The sequence below is a fragment of the Micropterus dolomieu genome, linkage group LG03 (genome assembly GCF_021292245.1).
Source record: "Micropterus dolomieu isolate WLL.071019.BEF.003 ecotype Adirondacks linkage group LG03, ASM2129224v1, whole genome shotgun sequence".
Classification (NCBI taxonomy): Eukaryota; Metazoa; Chordata; class Actinopteri; order Centrarchiformes; family Centrarchidae; genus Micropterus; species Micropterus dolomieu.
The window spans coordinates 25,201,620-25,223,808 of record NC_060152.1 but is presented as its reverse complement, the minus strand read 5'-3'; the positions used below and the strand labels follow the sequence as shown (position 1 = coordinate 25,223,808).

Genomic DNA, 22,189 nt, shown 5'->3' with positions numbered 1-22,189 from the left:
CTTATTTAAAAAGCATCTGGTCACTTAATTCCCTTATGGGGGGCATTTGTGATGCCTGATAAAATGACAATGATCACAAATCAGCCAACACCTTAAACCTGAAATGTATATATAATATCAGTTGACTGGTGTTGTTTATGTTAAGCAAATATGTTTTTAATTCTGCAGTCATTTAAATGTTTAAAGTACAACTGATACTAACTGCTCTAAACCACCATTCACACAATACTCTGTCAGTGCTGCAGCTAGCTGACAATGTGTAGTACAGAACGTTGACAGGTCATCAGGTCAGGTACCCACCACATCTCGATTTTTCACTCTACGTCAAAATTTTGCAGAAAACACACAAACCTAGCAATTCTGACACATTGTTTTTCAACTTTTTTACTGACAACGGCTGCCGGCTCTGGCTGCTAAAGCTTGGAGACTTCATTGTTGATCAGTAGCACGACAAGAAAACAAAATAGAGCAGAAAGAGATGCACATTTTCACCTCGAATTGATGTGCAAATGTCCTTTGCAAAAAAACTCACAATAACCTATAAGGAAAGCAGAGGATTTCAGAAAATCACTTTAGTAACGTTCAGTTGAACAACAAGGGCTGAATGAAAAAGCTGACAGCATCCTCATAATCAACACATTGCCCATGGCCTCATGCGATGTCTAAATTTTATAAAACGCTGCGTAGTAATTTCTGAAATAACCTGTAGCTGACAGCCTATGCTCTCTATTTGAGGCACAGTCAGAATGATTATGTAAAATCCAGAGTCTGTGAAGTGGACTTAGGTCAACACTTTGTGTAGTTTTATGTAAATGTCACCATTACTGAGTTGTAATGTAGCTATTTCCTTTTCATACAACATTCTTCTTGCAAATGCAGCCACGTGTGATTATGAAAAGATGTCTACTATTATACCCAGTCCAATGTTGTCTGCCCTGCAGGCAACAATTGAGAGAGAAATGGATACTGTGTTAGACCAGCCACACACTCCTGGGAGATGCAAATCAGAGGAAGATCATGCTAATGCATGTAATGACGGACCACAGTGAGTGAAGCTGGTTTGGAAAGATATACTGCTCAAAAAAAATAAGGGAACACTTAAATCACACATCAGATCTCGATAAATGAAATAGTTCAAAGTTCAAACCTTTACTGTACAAAATGACGTAACAGTGGTCAACGAAAATCAAAATAACCAACCGATTGAGGGCTATATTCAAAATCATGCCAAAAATCAAAGTAAAAACAAATTGCTGACTCAATAGTGTGTTCGGCTCTCAACAACGTCTGAACATGCTCCTGATGAGATGGTGGATTGTGTCCTGGGACATCTCCTTCCTGACCTGGATCAGGGCATCAGTGAGCTCCTGGACAGTCTTTGGCGCTAGTTGGCAGTGTTGGATTCAGCGATATATAACATCCCAGAGGTTCTCAATTGGATTCAGGTCTGGGGAATGTGAGGGCCAGTCAACGACAGCAATGCCTTTTGTCATCTACAGCCTACACACTCTGGCCATATTGGGCCGGGCAATGTCCTGCACCAGGAGAAACCCAGGACCCACTAAGGTCTGACACTGGCTCTGAGAATTTAATTCTGGTACCTAGAAGTCATGGTACCGTTGGACAGCAGGTAGAGATCTGTGCGACCCTCCAAGGATATGCCTCCCCAGAGATACATCACTGACCCACTGCCAAACCGGTCATGCTCGATGATGTTGCAGGCAGCATACTGTTGACCACGGCGTCTCCAGACTATTTCATGTCTGTCAGGTGGGCTCAGTGTGAACCTGCTCTCATTTGTGACCAGGTGACACTGATTCACAATCGCTTATGCTTCCTAACTGGACAGATTGATATCCCTGAAGTTCAGCTGACAAGATGTTATACTGTGCTGAAGTATTCCCTTATTTTTGAGCAGTTTAGTTGAACATAGTGGGAAATCACATATATACATACTGTCAGTTTAAACACTGTCTGTCAGGCATTAATCTAGGTATTTGGGCGTGGATCTACTTGCTGTTGCTACTTTTACCATGTCAATATTTTAGGTTTACCTACCTATATATATTGTAATATACTGTATGTCTTCTCTAGACTTACCTTACATCTGAACAAAGGGTAGCAAAAAACAAATCAATCAACTCTCTACGCTCAATATCATCAGAGGATGTCTCAGATTTTTTTGCCAAACTTGAACCATTTCCAGAACCGCCCTGATTTTGCCAGTTAAAAACAACAAATTAAAAGCATGCTCACAACTTGAGTATTCTGCCTATTACACTTAGAAACAGATCCAAAAGGGAATCAGACCCAAACCCCACTGTTTGCCACATGTTGTCATGATTTTCCCACTTGCAAAAGCAATGAGCTGCTTGATTGCATTTGCAGTGTTGGCTTTCGAAAGACAAAGTTTGTTTTTGTCGTGTGATTTTAGTTTTTTTTTCTGTCCAGTTTCATATAGGCCTTTTTGTTATTTCCAAAACTAACGTAATTATAACAGCAATAACATTGGCTGTTGAATCTGGGACACCAACTGAGGTGAAGCCCAGGTGTGGGAATCTGATCTGCAGGAAAGGTCACTGCGGAGGACCTGGGGCACTGGTTGCATGAAGGCAGGGTGCCGCTTTCATGAGTTGACATGATGTAATGTAGATCCAGTCTGTGTCTCATATGTTCAAAGTTGACAGCCAGGCAACTGTTTTCAAACACATCTGATATCCAGCGACCGGATGTGACCAATGAGAAGTGGAAAAAGCACAAACTATAAAATCGAAGACTTTTTTCTTGCTTATTTCTATTCTTATTCCATTCTTGGTCCATTCAAGTTATGAAATTGCTGTTGTTCAGTGCCAGTGAAGGCATTTTATTGTGAATGCGTATGTCTAGCATGAGCAAAAACTCGACAGCGATTGCAAGGCCTCAGCTCACACTCACTCGGCCATCTACCTTATAAAGTGCCAAGCCATTCATTTCTGAACCAGATCCTTGGAGGAAATTCAGATTTTGTTCGTGCTGTTTTTTTTATTACAGTGTTTAGATTGTTGTTTGATTCCCACCTATAGCCTACCTATCGGCCTGCTTCTTCCATCCTGGCTGCTCCAACCACTTCCTGTATGTACTTAAATCCACCACTGCAACCAGCACTGGCTTCAGCTCATACAGTCAATACCACAGCATAAACACTATGACTGTGATTGAAGGGTAGAGATAGAACCAGAGGGGAGGGAAGGAGAGAGAAATATGAACAGAAGAGGGGAAAGACATAGCAATAAAGAGAGAGAGAATGATGAATGCTGACTGTAACATTGTGTAACTCACGGCAGATGACAGATTATTCATTGTGCTATTAGTTTTCAGCAGCGGCTTACGGTTGCCAATCTACACAGAAGAAGCATACCAGCAAAGGCAGTTGGGTTTAGAGTTTTCAATAATGTACTTCTGAGGATTGTAGACCTCATAGTTGAGTTTTACATAGGTTGTCAACCTTTAACCACTGCACAGTTGAAGCAGGAAACAAAATTTAAAGGTCAGTCAGTTCCTTGGAAATAAGAGTTAAGTTGCATGATTGTGGCTGATAAAATCCCAAAGACCTTAAGGAGGAAAAGCAGATTAGAGTTTGATGAAGCCTGTATAAACGTTTTAGTAAAATTGGAGGGAAAACTTCATTTTCCAAAGTGCTAGGACACCTCTAATACAGATAGCTGATTTGCATCTGTAGCTAGATAGCTTGATAGATAGATCTCTTTCCTTCTGTTCTGTCTTTCATTATTTTTCTCCCACTCTTGTCTTTATTCCCTCCTCTGTATTTGCTCCCTTTGCTGTCTCTTCTCATCTTTTGGAGGAAGACAGATTGTTGAAGGGAGTGTAAGCGAGTAAAGTAGCAGCTCCCCTACTACAAACCCCTGAGCCTCCCCTTCATCACTAAAACACTCCACCCAAAAATCTGAATCCCTTGAGGGCAAACTGCTTGCAGGCCCTCTACCGTCACAGCTTGTACAGATAAAAGGCTTCAACCACGAGCCCAGCCTGAACCATCCAGCACTGCAGCTGCCCGCCTCCCAGCCTGCTGTCCAGGGACAAACACAGCACGGACAGGGAGGCAGAGGGAAGAAAAGAAGACACGGGAGAAAGGCAAACTTGTACTTCACCACTCAAGCTTCTTGCTGTCAAGAATGTGGTTGAATAAAACATCAGGCTTTGCAAAACTAAGTCCCAGTCCTACCTCTCGCCGGTAGCAAGCTCTTTTATGGAAGTATGTTGACGACAAAAGATTTGAGAGAGCACAAAACAAATCTGAGCGCTACTCAGTCTGCAAGTCAACCTCTTGAGAACGAAAAGGCAATGATTTGTAAGAGCAGAATTAGATTTATGTGTAAGGGAGGACAGAACCGTGAGCCTAACAGATGATGTGAGCATGCTAGAGGAATTGTGTAACTACATTTGAGCCAGCAATAAGGATTCTCACGCTCGTAATGATCAAAGCTACCCGTTCTCACTTTTGGCAGTCTGCATCCGTTTAGCTCAAACTGAGAAGGGTCAAGCTGTTTCTTCAACTTTCAAACTTAAACCTGGGACAGTAGTGTTTTTAACCACCAGATGGAGACAAAGAGGAGTCTTTTGTGTATTACCTTACACTCAAAACGCGTTAACTAGATGATTAAAATCTCATTCAAATTGTTGGCAGATTGACCTGGCTAGGGTGTACCCCGCCTTACACCTGACGTCAGCTGGGATTGGCTCTACCCCCCCGCGACCGTGTAAACAGGATAAGCGGTTGACGATGGATGGATGGATGGTATAGTTTTTACACCATTATGGCAGAGTAATCTTGAGAGTCAAATTAATTTAAATGCAGTTTCTAGCTGTCATAGTTGTTGTGTTTACTTCTAGTGTGACTTTCTGAACCAGATGTAGCATTTTCTTATTTCTTGTTTTTTATGAATAATTTTACGGGATAAAATAATTAAACCATTATCAACAAAAACCTTTATGAACGTGTCTCATTGTCACTTCTTAGCTGAATGTTGTCCTCGGAAATCTAATGAGCCTGATATGAGGGTTGGGTTTACTATGATTTGAACTCCACGGGAAATTTAACCAGTGGTTCGAAGAAAGAAAAGAAAAAAACAATTATTCAAAATAATTCAAAATGTCAGCATTTTCGGAATATGCATGGTTCAAATCTGACACAGCAGTATGAATAAACTAATGAAGGAATCATTTAGATCGCCCGAATTTGGCTAAATTTCACACAGCGCAGATCCACATGCCCACATTAACTAAAATTATATGCTAAATGATAAGGCATATAGCCATAAAACAAAACACATGTTGTCCCAAAATATCACATGGTCGCTTTCTTACAAAGAAGCAATATATTCAAAAGCTTGAATTCCTTGACTTTTAACTTTAAAAAAGACGTGACCCTGGTGTCCACATATGGGTGTGTACAGTTGCAGCTTGCTAATCAAAAACCCCATGTAATCTCAAGTGTTCAGAAGCTGCTAAATCAACCGGAAAAAATTAAGAAAATAGTCTCAGAAACGAGCAGATGATCGGGATGAAACACTTATGTCAGATTTGCTCTTACAAAACTGTGTGTGCGCTCTCAAATGTTTACTGAGTAGCAGAATTTGTTTTGCACTCTCTTAAATCTTTTGTCATCAACATACTTCCGTACTCCATATTTCGTGGAAAAGTCACCCATCTTGGAAAAACAGGAAAACTGGAGCAGACATTGCTTTTTTGTCTGCAGAACTGATCCATGTCAAAACCTGAAAACAAATTATTACAGAAGATTGTGAAATTGTGTTCTGATCAAGTTCTTTGTTTCGTGAAGATTTGGCCTCTGGCAAAGTTAAATAACTTTGGGTTCACAGAGTTTGGTCGTGTCTTTGAAGCAACAATGTAAAAATGTAATCTTAAACAGATTTAGAATATGTTTTGTCTCAGACATTTGATATTTGATTGCACTGTCCAAGATCTTTATTACTCCTGTTAGATGACAACAAGTTATCTCTGTTTCATTTCCACCATCCAAGAAATTAAATATGTACAGAGTATTTATATTGAAAGGAATGTGTTTCAGAGGCCTTTGTGGTCTCTAAGGTCACCAAACCCACCCAGCAAATGAGGGTGATGCAGGTTCTGTTTTAGGGTGGATTTCCCCCTAAACGCACTAGCGTGCAGCCAAAACAAACTCTCGCTGATGGTTTGCCTCTTGCCTCCGGTCTCTCTGGCCTGCTTCTAGACAGCAGCCCAGGGACCTTCGCCGCTCAGAGGGTGGAGCAGAGGAGTCCTCCGGCCCTCCCACAGGCTATAAGACCAGAGGCAGACGGAAACATTCAGACAGCAGGCACACGTGGAGCAAAGAGGCAGAGAAAGAGGGACATGAAGAGAAGCTGAGAGAGAGAGACCGCTAGAGAGGAAGAGTGAGTTAAACTGCTGTCACAGACTGGGAGTAGTTTTTGCTATTGGGATTGAAACAGACAAATATAGAAACAAAGGACCAAGAAAGAGATTTAGAGTAGAAAAAGGGAGGAGGATAAATCAACCGCAATTTGACTTCAACATGTCATTTTAAATTTGGCTTTCATCCAAAGGATTAACTGCAAGAAGAACTGACCTTTGGGATGTGAAGTGTTTTTGTAAAAACCAAGAGAGAACAACTTTAGGGGCCTGGAACCTGCATCCACCTGTGACACAGCAGCTCTGACGTCAAGTTGCTCTTGACCACTAAGGATCAACTTAGCATCATAAGGGCTACATCTGACTGACCTGCTTCAACAAACTTCAAGAGAAGTTGGGCATGAAGTAACAGTTCAAGGGGCGGACGCCTTTAATCAGCAGCATCACCAGAAAATTTGCAACTTGCTATAACAAGCTTGCAAAGGTTACAAGTTGAACCACAGCAAGTGGAAATCTCACGAGGATTGACCAGTAGCTGTCAGAGCGTTGTTGCTCAGAAGATGACATTCGCCATGCTGCGCACGGCGCCTCCCGCAGGCCGCTTCTTGTACGGCGACATCGCCCTGCTCTCCGAAGACGATGATGAGAACGGAAGCGAGGGCTCGGGCTCCGACGAGCGCACCACCAACTCCACCAGCTCTGCTGCCTTCCGCCTGTCCTCCTCATCGCCATCTGCCTTTCACATCAAGGTGAACAGGAAGAGGAAGCTGTGCGGGGGAGGAGGGTGCGGAGGGGTAGATATAGGGGCCATGACGGGAAGGCTTGGCCCCCCGGAGTCTTCTCCTTCTGGGGAGGGTCGTCAGAGGACCGCAGCCAACGCACGGGAGCGAGATCGCACCAATTCTGTCAACACAGCATTCACAGCCCTGCGCACGCTCATCCCCACTGAGCCAGCAGACAGGTACAGAGCAACATGATTCAAATTGGGTCATGACATTTAGTCACAAATGAACAAATAGGTTCCTAAAAATATAATGGACTACATTTTTTCCCCATTTGAGAATCAAAATAAGTAGTCCCCTATGTAGCTATAAGTAACAGCCACCGTTAATTACAAGCCTGCAATCTAATTAAGGTAAGGCTGCCTTTAGTTATGAGTAGATATTTCCTATAACTGATGTGTCAAAGAGTTAGTGCCCAGGAAGTGGACAAGTTTTGATAGGGGTTAAATGCATGAACAATACATTTTCTAAAATGATTGTACAGTTTTTAAATGTTTTGATTGATACCATAAATCTCGCTCTGACTTGATGTTTAGGAAGCTGTCGAAGATCGAGACGCTACGTTTGGCCAGCAGCTACATCAGTCACCTGGGGAACGTCTTGCTCCTGGGAGAGGGGCTTCATGACGGACAGCCGTGCCACACTCCCTCGCCACCGTTCTTCCACGTTAACTCCTCCCCCACTCGAGGATCTGACCAATCAGCTCAGCCAAAGCACATCTGTACTTTCTGCCTCAGCAACCAGAGGAAATTGGTGAGCAGACAGAAATTATAAATCAACAAGCAAGAAAGTCCAAGTCAACTGAAACAAAAATGCTTTACATAGTAAGTTCTCCAACAAAACAGTGTTATTAGCTATTTTACACTAAAAGTACTTAAATAACTACTACTTTTCAAATATAACCAGAGCATTTAAAATTTCTTTTCCAGAATTAAAAATATAATAAAAGTTGCATGTTTATATTTAGAAAAAAATTATCAAACTATAGAGTGAGGCTTCTTTGGGGAAACTGTGAAGTTTTAGGGTCAGTTTGGTGTTTAAAGCTGACCTGAGATCAGTGACTGTGCCTATAAACCTGATTGACCCTGAGGGACATTAAAAGCTGAACCTCTTTAAAGTCCTCTTTTAGGGTAAAGGACTGTGTATTATTGTTCTGTTGGGGGTTAGTTTTACTCAAGCAGGTGGCTCAGAAGTTCAAGGTGCTTTCTGAAACTCACTGGACGTTACAGTGAATAGAAGTGGTTGTTTTTGTGTCAGAGGAACTGAGAGAGGGCTGAGCAAAGTTATGGGTCAAACGGCACATAGCCCTTTTTTTACCATAACACAGACAAGACGTGCACAACCGTTGCGTAAAAACCGTCTAACCCCAACTGTGGTGGTTTCTTCTTTCTTTTTTAAAAAATATATATTTGAAGTTTACAAGGGTATTTATGAAGCGAGTGAGATTTATGACCAGGAGCCCATGAAATCCATCCAAAACCATGTGTATAATTAAAAGAATGTATTGACGTCAGCCTGAATATGAGACGGTTTGAAGAACTGACCTGAGATACAAAGATTGGTGACTCTTATACACAACTTTTATACATTTAACTTACACACACAAGTGTTAAAAACATTTTATTCACAGTTTATACAGAGCTTAACAACTCGGGAAAAACATACATTCAGAACAAAACAAACAAACAACAAATCTAAAATACATGACAAAAGCTAAAGTCAGATTTCTCTTTGTTTCGGTCGACACACCTTAATAGAGATACAGAAAAGGAGAACGTCATCCGGTGCGAAGTTCAACTCACATTTGATTGATTCAATACAGGAAACACACATAATCAAGAACACTCTCAGCATGAGAAAGTCGTCAGTCCGATGAGAAATAACAGGGAATGAAGAAATCCTATCAGCTGACTGATACCAAATTTATGAGTCCAGCTCCGACTTCAACAAACACCACCAGCCTGTACAGAAGATGATAGAGGGGTGACGTCCACTCAACTTTTCTCCCTCTATCCTAGCCGTTGCCCATTTAGCAGGATTTATGGGTAAGGAGCTGACATCTGGCAGACTCCCCCGTTACCCCAGCAGTATGTGAAAGCTAATACCCTCCTCAGTGTCTAAACCCAGAGACCCTTTAGCTGGGGGATAACCGGAGTCTCAGCAGTGTGTGTCTCCCCCCTACCTCCTGCCTCCCCTCTGAACCTTTGTGAGTGAAAGCTTAGACGTCCTCTGTGTCTGAAACCCAGACACCCTCGGCTGGGAGATAACTAGCCATTCTGTCTCCTCTGTCGCCTTTTCTTTTTTGCTTGAGTGCGCCCACCATGAGTTCTTCATTTTTATTCTCCTTCCTCATTTACTCTCACACTCATCTCATTCTGTTTCACTTTTTCCTCTTCAGACCTTTCCCCTAAGCTTCCCTCATACCCCCCAGCTCTCTGCATATCGATCAGCTTGGTGGAGGTCAGAGCTGTCAGTAGGAGCTGTGTAATACTATCTGCTGCTGTCAACTCTTTGCTGCAGACACATGACTGACCTGTAAATGCATGCTGGGTAGAAAACAATTTTAAAACTTTCTCATGTCAAACCCTTCAAATGTGGACACTTTGACTAAGCCTGTCCTAATTGACGCCAGTCACATTCTGCTGTTTCCCATTAGCTCCATAACAGTTCACACTCTGTTGTGTATGATGTATGCTGAACTTTACTGTTTTCATCTGATTAGGTGTACCCAGCTGAAAGTGATTATCTCTAAATTATCCCTTGATTGATTTCCATATTGACAGGATCTCTACACTCTACACCAATCACACATGAGGAAAAAGAAGATGAGCTAGGGAAAGATTTTAAAGTTTTAACTTAGATGTGGTTTGCACAAAAGAAGGATAAAGTCCTCATAAAGAAGATGTCCCATATGTACTTCTTTCAAATTCTGTATCACACAAAACAATCCTCCCTTCTAGGTTCCAGTTAAAGTAAAAGTCAAATTGTTAACAGCTTACAAATATGTAGTTTCATTTTGAAATGGCTCAATAAATTGCTAAACAGCTGGGCACTGTAGGTTTTAGCTAAACAGGAGCAGTATAAGGATTAATACACATTTGCCCATGTACAATGGCATTGAAGAAACATGTCGCGCCCAGTACAACGGTGTTGTATCAGGTTTTCAATATACAGGTAATATTTGTTAGTGGAATCATATGTGTATATATCAGGGATACCTCAGGCTCACCTGGCGTAAACGTGGTTAACCCTGATTGGCAGAACCTGAGAGAATTTCATTTTCCCCGGAAAAGTGGCTATACAGTGCGTATAAGTGGGCTAAAGGGCAGAGTTAGTGCTGGTGATTACAGAGAGGAAACGATTGTGAAGGTAAAATGATACTTGTGTCCCGAGTGCTCTCTTTGTATGTTTTTATGGTCATTGAGGTTCATCACAGCTGTCAGGTCTGCTGAGAGCGGCCGCTTCAATTACGCTTATTTCCAATGTGGGAGAGGGTGAAAGTGAGAAAAGTATACGCTCATTTCCTCTTATTATGTGTGTATACAGTATAACTGTTTCAAAACAAACAGTCTTGTTAGTAATGACTACTGCACAGAGGGGGCTAAACTGTTACATATTCAGTGGAATACTGATGTGATTTCATTATCCATGTGACTTTATGCACTCGATTCAGAAAGATTTAAGATGAATTTTATACAGGTGAAGGATGATTTATTCTTTATAACTTCTTGTTATGGTGGGGTGATTTCCCAGAAAGTGACAGTGAGATTGAAAATGATTAAAAACGATTCTCATTGCTGTCCTGTGAAAACCGTGTATCTGTTGTCAGCTTTGTGACGATGCATTTTTCAGCTAATGAAATGGCTTTTTAATGGTTTATTTATCTTTCAGAAGTTGGGGAAAAACATTCAGCCCACATACGAATAAACAAAAATTAAAAACTAACATTTTGAGTTATGTGGTTTGCTTTGGACAGCAACACTTTGTTTTACTTGAGGAGAATGTGTGAGCCTGAAATTGTTGTTTTTCTTTCCTAGTGAGAGCTTATTGAATAGCTCTGTTGCTCAGATTCGTAGTGCAAATCTGTTCTTCTGCAATACCTCTAGATATTCTTTCCCCACTCAAGTTGTCAGGTACAGAGCCACATACTGTGGGTCATTTCTACTCAGCATCTTTTGATCAGAAGCCAAGATATTTCCTGTCAACATACATTACTGACAAATTTTGACTTTTAAAAAATCTGTTCTGAGGTGAAGCACCAGCAGTTTGGCATGGACAAAAACCGGAGCGCAACTGATGTCTTTGATACATTCAGTAAAAAAAATGGGACGCTCTTGATAGCTACATCTGTGAATGAGATGTACAGGGCTGAGGATAGAGGATTGAGGTGAGCAAAGGGCTGCTTAAATCCCTGCGCTGTCTGGTTGATTGATGCAGATATCCTGTGCTAGGCCTCTGTGCTTCTGCTGATCAGTGAAACTGTCAGGTGCCTGGACTCAACCTACAGCACGGTCGCAGCTTTTTTAATCACTGTGGTGTTAATATCTCCAGTGTCACACCAGGTGAGCATCTGCAAAAAAAATATTTTCTTTGTGCTATAGGTGAAGGCAAACAGAAAACGTTTTAAAAATGTGCTAATCTGTTTACTTCGTTGTCTTTAAGGTTTTAGCGCTTGAAGGATTTTTACAGCTTCCTCCGCAACTGTGGCTTATTTCTTTTGGCCCGAAACAGGGAGCGGGTCAATTCAATTCAATGGCAAACGTAAACAGAAATGGCGATTCATCTGCCAGTAACAACAATCATGCTCAGCTTTTTCCTTTTAAGCTGGATATGACGAGGTCAAACATTTTCCAATATTTAAAATTTAAAGAAGATCAATTGACGAATTAAAATACAATTTATATGTTTGGAAACAAAATAAAAATCTGGTGAAAATATCAATACTATAATACTTATGGTGTGGTTGCTGTAAACACACCATTGTTCCTTTGTGATGGTGAAAGAGTTTACAAGCGTTTTAAGGCGCAACTCTGATTTAATTCCAACTTGAAGGAATCTCATTTATTTGGAATTTCTTTGGAATTAAAAAGAAGTGTTTAAATTTTGTGTAACAACAAACATAACAAATGATGTATACGGCTCCCAATATCACACACAGTACTAATTTACATCTGGGCTGCTGTAAAACTTTTATTTGTGATGATTTTTGTGGGTGGCTGGAAAGCAGGGCGTATGGAAAGACAGTGGCACTAAATCTGCACCATGCAATTGGAAACCAACTTATCTGTGCTTGTGTGTGAGAGAGTAAACGTCAAAGAGCATGTTTGTGTGTGAGAGAGAGATAAAGACCGGGTGTGATAAAGAGCTATGTGTGTTCGTTACTCTAAGATGGATGTGAATGACAGACAATACGTCCATATATCCAAATATACAGCACACACACACACCTATACACACACACACACACCTACACACACACATTGGCTGGCTCTCTGTGTCTGGAAGTCATTGGCAGTGCAGAGCAGAGCAACAAATGAGCTAATTGTTCTGTAAATGATTTATCCTCTGCTGAGGCCTGTACAGCCAGTGTTTAATTCAGCTGCTGCTATTAGAAACACATTGACGTTGGGCTTTGATGGTGATGTTTAAGAAGCCTGGAAACCGCTCTCTGCAAAACGCCCTTGCCGCTTACACACACACACACACACACACACACACACCCCCGCGCCCACACGTATGACACATACACGCACACACATGCAGGCATTCACTCGCACACACGACACAGGCGTACAGTGCACCACACTCAGAGACTTTATCAAAAGCATTCAATTCTGCTTCTGCCTTTATTTTTTTTCAAGTCTTTTCAGCGGGCCGGCAGTTCATTGCTTCTTTCTCGACACCAAAAAAAAAAAAAACTCACATATATGATTACTCAGTTAAGGAGCCCTGGATCACGACTGTGCTTTCAACACTTTCTAAACTAATGGTGTGCAGGAAGTGTGGAAACAGAGAAGGAGAAAGAGAGTAAGAGAGGCAGAGAAATAGCCAACGACTCAGTGGGATAATCAACTTAGCTATTTATCCTCCGGTTTGGACAGTTGGTTTTCGACTGCGCCGAAACTACACTTTGCTTCTTTATAGAGATCAAATGAAGCGTGCACCTTAAGAGGGCTTAAATGCATGGATAGGACGGGTGTAAGAGCAGACTAATGACTGCGGTTTTTACAGTCATCTGGTTATTAGTCTGTTTTCACTGGAAAAAAAGCATTACATCACTTGTGTGCATGAGGTAGACGTTTCAAGGCCATAGATGAAAACTAAATTACCCTCATTTACTGATAATGCTGGTGTCAACTTGGAGTTAATGTTTTGTGTCTCACGAGCGAGAGCTTTGCCTGTTTGCTTCTCATTTCAAGCTATGCTAATGAGGTGCATTGAAGGTAGCTTATATACTGCAGGCAATTTTCAAATATATTCTTGCTCACGTTCAGTGTGTGTCTGTGTGTGAGCATGGCTCTATGTATGACGTGTGTCTTCATGCATGGACCTGTCTTTATATTTTCAGCACAGATGGAAGCAGTTAAACCCTAATCTAACACCAACAAAAGAAGTCGGGTCAGATGACTAACAAAATCTATTAGCAAAACTATCATTCTGTTGTCATTTGGTCTTCAGGGAAAGGGTTGCTCACGGAGCAAATTAAAACCAAACTACAGAAAACTGAGCCAGGCAAAGAACAAATCTTCAAAAGATCCAGGACCCAGAGAAAAGCAGACATTGGGCCATTTAAATTGTGCATTTTCTTAAAACAATGTCTACTGAAGCTAATGGCATATTGGCTGTTGTAGGGTGCACATCTTAGCGCTGATGATGAAGTGCCGGTTGATGAGTAATGTAGCAGAATCAAGTCATCTGAGACTGGTGAAAATTAAGTCGGCCTTGTTCTGGAGTCATTATAACAGATTATTAAAATGTGGGAATAATTAAATGCATGTGTGGCCGGCTGGTGCGAATTACATCTGATTAGGCAATCTACAGTAGGATAAATCAAGTGTTTTTCAGAAGCCATCAAGATTCTTGTTAGCAAACCACAGTGAACACAGAGTACATGTCTGATGTATCCAAGCCACATAATGGCAAACTGTGGCTTATTCGGTGTTAGTTAGCTTAATTTAAGAGTCTGATGCGTTATTCATTGCACTATTTCAACGCAAGTCTGTGATCTTCTAATAGATGACCATTTATGAGGGTAATTACTGCTTCTGTTAGACACATGAGGGAACTGACACATATTCACATATTTTCACTCGATAAACTAAAGGAATATTACCAGTTTTCATTTCATGGTTGAATACCAATCTCCTTATACGATTGTCGGGCCAGTGCCCAGGTGGAATTATTTTTTCCAACCAGTCATTCCTCTCTTCATGCAGCCAGAAACTAAATTAGATGTTTGTATTTGACAGAACGGCTTAACACAGGAAAAGAGAGAGAGTGAGAGAGTGCACGGAAAATCCACAGTTATAGGTAAAGTACCGGCTCTTATTGAGTTTCGGAAAAACTATTTTAAAGTTTGAATTTGTAGAGTTGATAAGATGCCGTGAAGAGAGTGTTTACTATCTTCACATTGAAGTTAAAACCGGCTCCTTTCACCTTGATTAAACAATAATATTGTTCCACCGTAGTAATATCATCACATTGCATCTAAAAGTAAACATCATCAGGTAATCATATTAGCGTTGGACAAATCACCCCCCTGGGAAGTCAGTGGTATGTCTTTGTGTGTGTGTGGGTGTTTGGAGAAAGAAAGAGAGAGAGAGAGAGGGAGAGAGGGCAGAGATGCCATCTGATCATGCCCTATTAGTCTTCAGGAGATTGTTTTGACTACCAGGCCAGCCTTAAAGCCCCGCTCCTCCTGTTTTGACTGAACCAGTTAGACTTCAGCTGAACCGCCTTCGCCGGCTACAGCTGTGCTTCCTAAACCAGCGCTGAACACTCACAGTGAGACGTGGGCTGATTCCTGGTGATTTCACAGTCATTTAATATAATTTAGTAAATCATCCAATTGTCACGCACGGTTTTTGAGTGATACTTCTCGTGGACCCACTTCCTCTTTATTTCCACTGAGAAATACAGACAATTTTTCCACAGTGTCTTCCAAGAAACACCAGAGCGCATCGCTGCACTTGTCTCATCCAGCTGTTGGTATTATAGTTTGTGTTGTGTCTGTGAGGAGTATATATGAGTCAGATGGCAAAATTGAAAAACATATTTAGGAAACTACCCTTCTCTAAGTTGACCTTTCCTTTCCTCTACTGTGATTGGTGGTTTGAAGCTCTTGTGTTGTCTTGTGGTATAAATTGAGTATGCTATATGCAATCCAGTCCCCTACAAATTACACTTACATGCTACTTGTTTATTTTGTCAATTTTTAATAACAAACATACAGTAATTGCTGCCTGGATTATGTTCCCTGGTAATGTTTCTTCCGGTGAAGAAAGAGCAACAGTTTTGTGCATGTAGGAATTCAAAAGCGAGGGTGGAAGGACGGGTGTCCTGGACCTCAGAGACCGGGGGTTTGCATCCTGAGTCCTACGCTTGGTAAAGTACAGGCCACAAAGCACATTTGTTAATGTTAGGAAAGGATTTTGGTTTTGATTAAATGTTATTGGAGTAAACATGTTTTATCTTGTGCCTTAAGTCACTTTTGGCTTTTTCAGTATTTAACCACCATCTTTCTGGAACTTTGTGTAATGTGACGATAAAAAAGATGAATCAAGCTTCATTTGCTATGAGCAGATATTGTAGGAAAACTAATGAACTACATTGTCACTGAACGCTCTGTATCAGAGGCAGATATGTTGATACACAATTTAAATCCCCAGCATCATATTTCTCTTAAACTTCGTTTGCTATTGCATTAATATTTAATGAATGTAATTTCTAGGAGACAGGCTCCCACTTGACATTTGTACAACACTAGTGTAAACACACTATAGTGGACAACATTAATTAATTATTACTAGTAGTAGTGAACTACTACGGTTGAAAAATGTTGACTTTTAGAGTGTAGATAAACATCTAATGACCTACACTACACTACCAATATCTAACATTCAACTTTAGATGTTGTTGTTTCTGCCACAGTCACGGTGCTAGACACATTTAAACCAAGGGCCACATCTCATCTACATTTGGCACCCAGGAAAAAAACACACCACTAAACAACAAAAATGGAACAAGAAATGAGATCTTCCTAACAAGAAGGTGGTTATAAACACTGCTAAAAGACGTCTACCTGCACACGCAGCCAACAACATAATGGTAATGGTTCATGTCTAGATAATAGCAATCTAATAATGATCCTTTGCTCTCAGTCCAGCTGGAAGATGTATTGACAATAATAGCTCCTGTGTCTCCTCACACTCGCCTCAATCAGCCGGAGGACCGATTCCTGTCCAGATCCTATGATCTCACTCTCTAATTACCGCCTGATACCCTTCCAAACACCTACCCACCTTTGTTGATGTCAGTCAAATGGATTTTTCCAAACACCTACACCTTGTGCACGGTCTGAGAGGAAATGTGTAACAGGTGTTCGGCTGATGAGAGGAAGGCGGGGGGGGGGGGGGGGGGGGGGGGGGGGGGGGGGGGGGGGGGGGGGGGGGGGGGGGGGGGGGGGGGGGGGGCAGAGGGTTAGCTGAGACGATATGAGAAGGTGAAAGAAAAGTCAGGAGAGGACAGGAGTGCAGATGAGTTGACCTACACTCTGGTGAGATTTTCACCCAGTGCTTTTGTGTACCTTTATTACCATTAAGTTTGCCTGTTTTCACTTGCATAAACAATATAAAGATGTTTTTTTTAATATATTTGTTGACCACAAATTAGGTTATAACAGCCTAAGATCGTTCACCAGCTATGAGTTAATCAAACATCAGCCCTGAAAAGAAATGAGAGAGGCAGGGATGACGTTTGTTGCATATCACTCAGTGGTGTGTTCGATAAAGTCCCTTGACTGTAGCTTGGAAAGCAAGCGGTGGATGGCCTGAGAAGTGAGCAGAGCAGAGGTTAGGTGAGGAGGGAAAATGTGATGTTATTTTCCTGGCCAGATAGAGAAAGTCTCCTCACCAGCCAGGAAATCAAGGCTTCTCTTTTCTGATACCACAGATAAATGAGAAGCACATCATCATGCCGGGCTGTCACACACCAGCTCATGAGGTCACTCTTCAGGCCGTAATAAAATGAGCTACCCCTACCACGAGTAATGTACAGTGGGCATGCTAGTGTACAGAATGTGTTTGTGTGAGTTTACTGCATGCAGTCAAGGGTAATCAAATTTTTCCACCCTGGTAAAATACATACAGTACGAAACCAAATACATGACTGTGCCAGTGATTGCAGTAAAACAGTATCTGTTTCCACAATATGAACTATATTTTCCTGGACTGTCATGACACTATAATGAAGGGCTGATCATCGACAGTCCTGCTCACCTGTTAAGCATATTTGAAAATTTGAGTAAAGGGTGGAAAATTGTCCCCTACCTGTACTCCCTGACAAAAACTTTGAAATACATTTGTAATGCAAATTGAACTGACCTTCTGTTCTTTGACTTTTCCGCTAGCTTTTCCAACTTGTCCCTAGTTGCGATGCTAAGCTAAGCTGTGCTAAGCCTTTGAAAATCATTCCAGTGTTGAATCCTCGATGATGTGAGATGTTGTTTCTCTCTCTCTCTCTCGCAGAACAAAGACAGAGACAGGAAGACGGCCATCAGAAGTTAACAGTGAGGATACAAGCCACACGGATAAAATGCTTGTCACTTTGACAGCGCCTTCAGTGAATTACTGCAACTTGAAGACTTGTGATGCATTTCAGAGACTTTTGAAGGACTTCTTTAGCGCTTCCAGGACTTTTCAAGGAACTTTGCTAAGCATTTCCTCTACTTTTTTTTTTTTACTTTTTATATCACTTTACAAGAACCTTTTTACTTTTTAGGATGTTTTCAAATATGTTTGAAACACTTCTGAAAAGTTTAGCAGTACTTTCAAAGGGCTTTCACATGCTTATCAAGACCATGAAGAACCTTTCTACAACACAAAAAGAGACTTTTTACTGCATTGTTCAAAGACTCTGTGACTTTCCGATCAGAGTCTGAGGAACTTATGGCACATGATCGGAAAACAACACACAGAACCTATGACAGACAAATTTGTATTCGTCAAAGCTGTGTGTTATTAATGTGTAAACTGAAATATAAATGTATATTTATGTGATATAACATTATATAATGAAACTATGTTATTTAACCGGCATTGACAATCATGGCAAATAATGAAAGGTATAAAGGTGCAAAACATTGGCTATTGACACAATTTATGCTGGAACTTTTGTGGTACTGGTTATTTCTAATAATCATTTCTGTGTCTTAATGCTGGAAAATAACTCAAGGTGACCAATAAATGTTTTGTATATCTAGGAGTAAATGCAATTTAGATGTTGATATTTTGAGTCTATACTCTCAAATCCTCCCACGGTCCAACCAATAAACATTATCAAAGTTTCCACTGTGAAACTGTCCTGCGCTGTAGAGATATTTTAATATCAAATGGTGGTTTTATCATACTTTTGGTCATTCAGGCAGCTACGGTGAGATAATTTTGGAAGTTTCCATTAAAGTCTTTCATGAAGGTAGCAGTACAGCGAGCATAAGTGCAAGTTCCACAGTGGCTACACCTGTAGCTTACATCAGCCTAATTCCTAGTTTTACCTCTCTCTCTATCTCACTGCCTCTCTCTTGATTTCTTTCTTCTCCTCTGGGGCACCAAGATCAGAGCAGACAGAGACAGAGAGGGGTTGAAGATGAGGCGGACAAGAGGGGTTTGAGGAGCAGAGGAAAGGCAAGCGGAAGAGAGAGGAAGGAGAAAAAAAGAGAGAGAGAGAGAGAGCAGAATTGAATCTGCAGGTATAGCTGCTTGGACATCTGCCTGTGTCCCCTCGCTGTCCTCTTCTTTACCTTTCCACATGCTCTTTTTCTCTTCTCCTCCTCTGCTCTTCCTCTCTTTTCCCAGGAGTGCCACTGGCCAGAGTCTGGTTGGTGATGGCTTTCCAGTGTGTTTAGCCACACACTATTTATCCTCTCCTTACTCTATCTATCTATCTATCTATCTACCTACTTCCTTCTCCCTTTTTCTTGTCTTCTTCCCGTTTTCTGGATAGCCTTTCCACTGTCTCGATCCCTTGCTCCCTCTGTCCTACTCTTTCTACTCTGTTTTTCTGTCCTCTGCCTTTATGGAAAATTATCAGGGCATTAGCGATGTGGAATGTTGCCTTTCCTTTTTTAAATTTGTCACATTTTTCATTGCTTCTCTCTCCGTCTGCCTCCCATACCCTTCTCTCAGTCAGCTGTTATATTACCATCTATGAGGCCAACTTGCCCTGTTTTCTAAAGTTCATAATCACTCGTCTAAGGAGAGCAAAGTAGTTGAAGCATTGTTCCTATGTCCTTCTGGTTCTGCAGCAAAACTTACAAATCCATTTCCAGAAAAAGCCAAAGTTGTGGCTACCTGAAAATGGCTGATTTGAGAGAGATGCTGGTAATTTTCTAGGAATTATTTTCATAGTAATACTTGTTTTTATTACAAAAAATGCTTTAGAGAGTTAGAATCTATTAATACAGTCTACACCCAGCCTTTGGTATCTGAGCTCAGCATTATAAAACCACATAACAGCAGTATTTGTCAAGCCATTTTCCACCATTAGGCGAAATGTAAATGAGCCGTTCTTTTAATGGAGGCTAACCCCTGTGCTGCACCGGCTTGGTGTTTCCAAATTATTTTTTTAACAATGCTAACAAGCTGTTTCTGCGACTGAGGTGCCAATTATGGAATTTTTCCTACAATGTGACAAGTGCTCGGTGAAGAAAAACAACCAACAAAAATTCAAACGTCACTTGATGGCACTGCCAACACACAGTTTTTAGTGGAAGCTGCCATGAAAGACAAAGCTGATTTATTGTGTGCGTAATCTCCCAAACACCCCAAAACTATTAACAGTGCTGAACACTTGCAGTCGGTTTTAGAGTTAATGTGTCTGACTTTCCCTCAGAGTGATGTCATGTTACGGACACTCACTTTAATGAAATAACTCACAAAGGTGATGAAGGGGGAAAAAGGTGTAGATTTAAATTTGGGACTAGTTTCACCGTTGATAGCATGCTTTATGAACTCTGGCAAAAAGCAGGAATGGCAGCAAAATAACGAGCTATAGATAGTTGCGAAATCCTTCCTGGAGAATCGCTTATACCAAAGACAAAATTCAGTTCTGGCATATTTTGCTTGAAATGCCCTTTAAATGCAAGTGCCAGAGCAGGTTTTTCCTCCCCAAACGTAACACAGGCAAACAAAGACTAAATCAAAGGGCACAGTTTCAGTGTAAGTGGTCCCTGCTGCTCGCTGGTTCCTGAGACAAAGGTTTGAAAAGCGCCATGCGTCTTGTTTAAAAGATCTTAGTTCTGTTATGAGCCGATGAGACGTAGATAATCTTACTGCAGAGGGTTTTTTAAAAGGAAGCAATAGCTTTGAAAAAAAGCGCTGTGTGTCTAGTGTGTCCTAATGACTTCTGGTCCAGTTAGTCTGAGAGTCTGATCTCTCTAGCAGGCCGTCTGTCTGCGCAGCAGAGAGTGGGGGGAAAAAGGAACTGGTTCCTCCCACACAGACCAGATCAGGTTCCCCCCAACGCCTACACACACAATTTAGCACACACACAGATGACCATTTACATACTCATACGCCAATGAACTTACATATGCACAAATAGATGGACATATGTTTGCGTGTGCAGTCGCACACTTGCATGCGTGCACGCACGCTAAGCAGAAAGATCTGTGATATAGCTTAGCTGTCTAATGATCGCTGTATTTTACATTGATGAAAACAGATCAGCTGAGAGGGCAGACTGCTGCGGTGTATTTAAGTGGGCGGTTTTGGACCAAGGTGAACCGGAGGTTGGATGATCGACTGGCTCTGATTATCAATATAATGGTCTCTGACGAAGATGCCCCCATGGAAATCTGGCATGTGAATACTGATAGCTGAAGTAATAAAAAGCAGCCTTTATCCTGGCATTCGCAGAGTTTTAGGTGGTAGCAGTGCCAAAGGGGCTGGCGGGTGTAGTCTGAAGACGATTCTGATCAATATAACATATTTGGAATATAACAGAAAACTGGCAGAAGGTAGTGAAGGCCTAAATATGGAAAACATATGCATCTATTTTAATCACTAATAAAAGAAAAACATATCACATAAAGGCTTCATGCTCTCTAGTGAGCTCAACAATAGCAATAATTATCCAGTCAACTGATTTTCCTGTTGCACATGTGAAACTTAGTAGTAGGACTTTGACTCGTACCTAAGGTAATTAAAGTTATTGTAAGCTGCTGGCAGAGTCAAGCGTCTTTTCACAAAAACTTGCTCATCAAATTTATCAGCACGTAATACAAAATACTGGTATGAGAAAATGTTTTTAATTAAAACATTGTAAACATGTAATTTGAAATTCTATACAAACTTGTCACATTTTAGGGATTAAGTGGTGTCAATATGAATATATTAAAGGTAGAATGTGTAAGATATGGCCAGATATTTTGTTTAAAACATTAAAAAGACTAAATAAATATATAAAATAAATATAAAGAAGTAACAGCTCTGTTAAATCAAAGGTTTCTATGTATTGTGTTGCAGAGTTATCTTCTGAAGTTAGCATGCTACCCAGCTAGCCCCAGCCCGAACTGTCACATAATACCACTTTTTTTATCCACATTTTATTACAAACTACATCTTATTTTTCATCATCTTTTTCTGCCCAGCAAAATACTAATTACAAAATACTCAAAAATAATTAAATACATGTTTTTAATACATTTTAATAAGTAGCGTATAAGCATCAGGCTAGCAGCTGTGGTTTAGTGGTTTTAGTGGTTTATCATTTTGATGGCATAT

At 40.9% G+C, this 22,189-nt stretch overlaps 1 protein-coding gene across 1 annotated transcript; it reads left to right on the top strand.

Moving 5' to 3' along the window:
- The first annotated feature begins 6,842 nt into the window (after window positions 1-6,842).
- LOC123967768 (basic helix-loop-helix transcription factor scleraxis-like) lies at window positions 6,843-18,006 on the top strand. The gene is made up of 3 exons (XM_046044010.1): window positions 6,843-7,369; window positions 7,727-7,943; window positions 17,936-18,006. Exons 1-3 carry the CDS (start codon window positions 6,969-6,971, stop codon window positions 17,972-17,974), a joined length of 657 nt encoding a protein of 218 aa, XP_045899966.1. The 5' UTR covers window positions 6,843-6,968; the 3' UTR covers window positions 17,975-18,006.
- The last annotated feature ends 4,183 nt before the right edge of the window (window positions 18,007-22,189 follow it).

Bases quoted from the DNA above. Each gene is read 5' to 3' on its own strand.
- LOC123967768 (XM_046044010.1), top strand. From the start codon at position 6,969: ATGACATTCGCCATGCTGCGCACGGCGCCTCCCGCAGGCCGCTTCTTG. The intron at 7,370-7,726 runs GTACAGAGCAAC...CTTGATGTTTAG, and splicing joins CCCACTGAGCCAGCAGACAG to GAAGCTGTCGAAGATCGAGA. The intron at 7,944-17,935 runs GTGAGCAGACAG...TCTCTCTCGCAG, and splicing joins TCAGCAACCAGAGGAAATTG to AACAAAGACAGAGACAGGAA.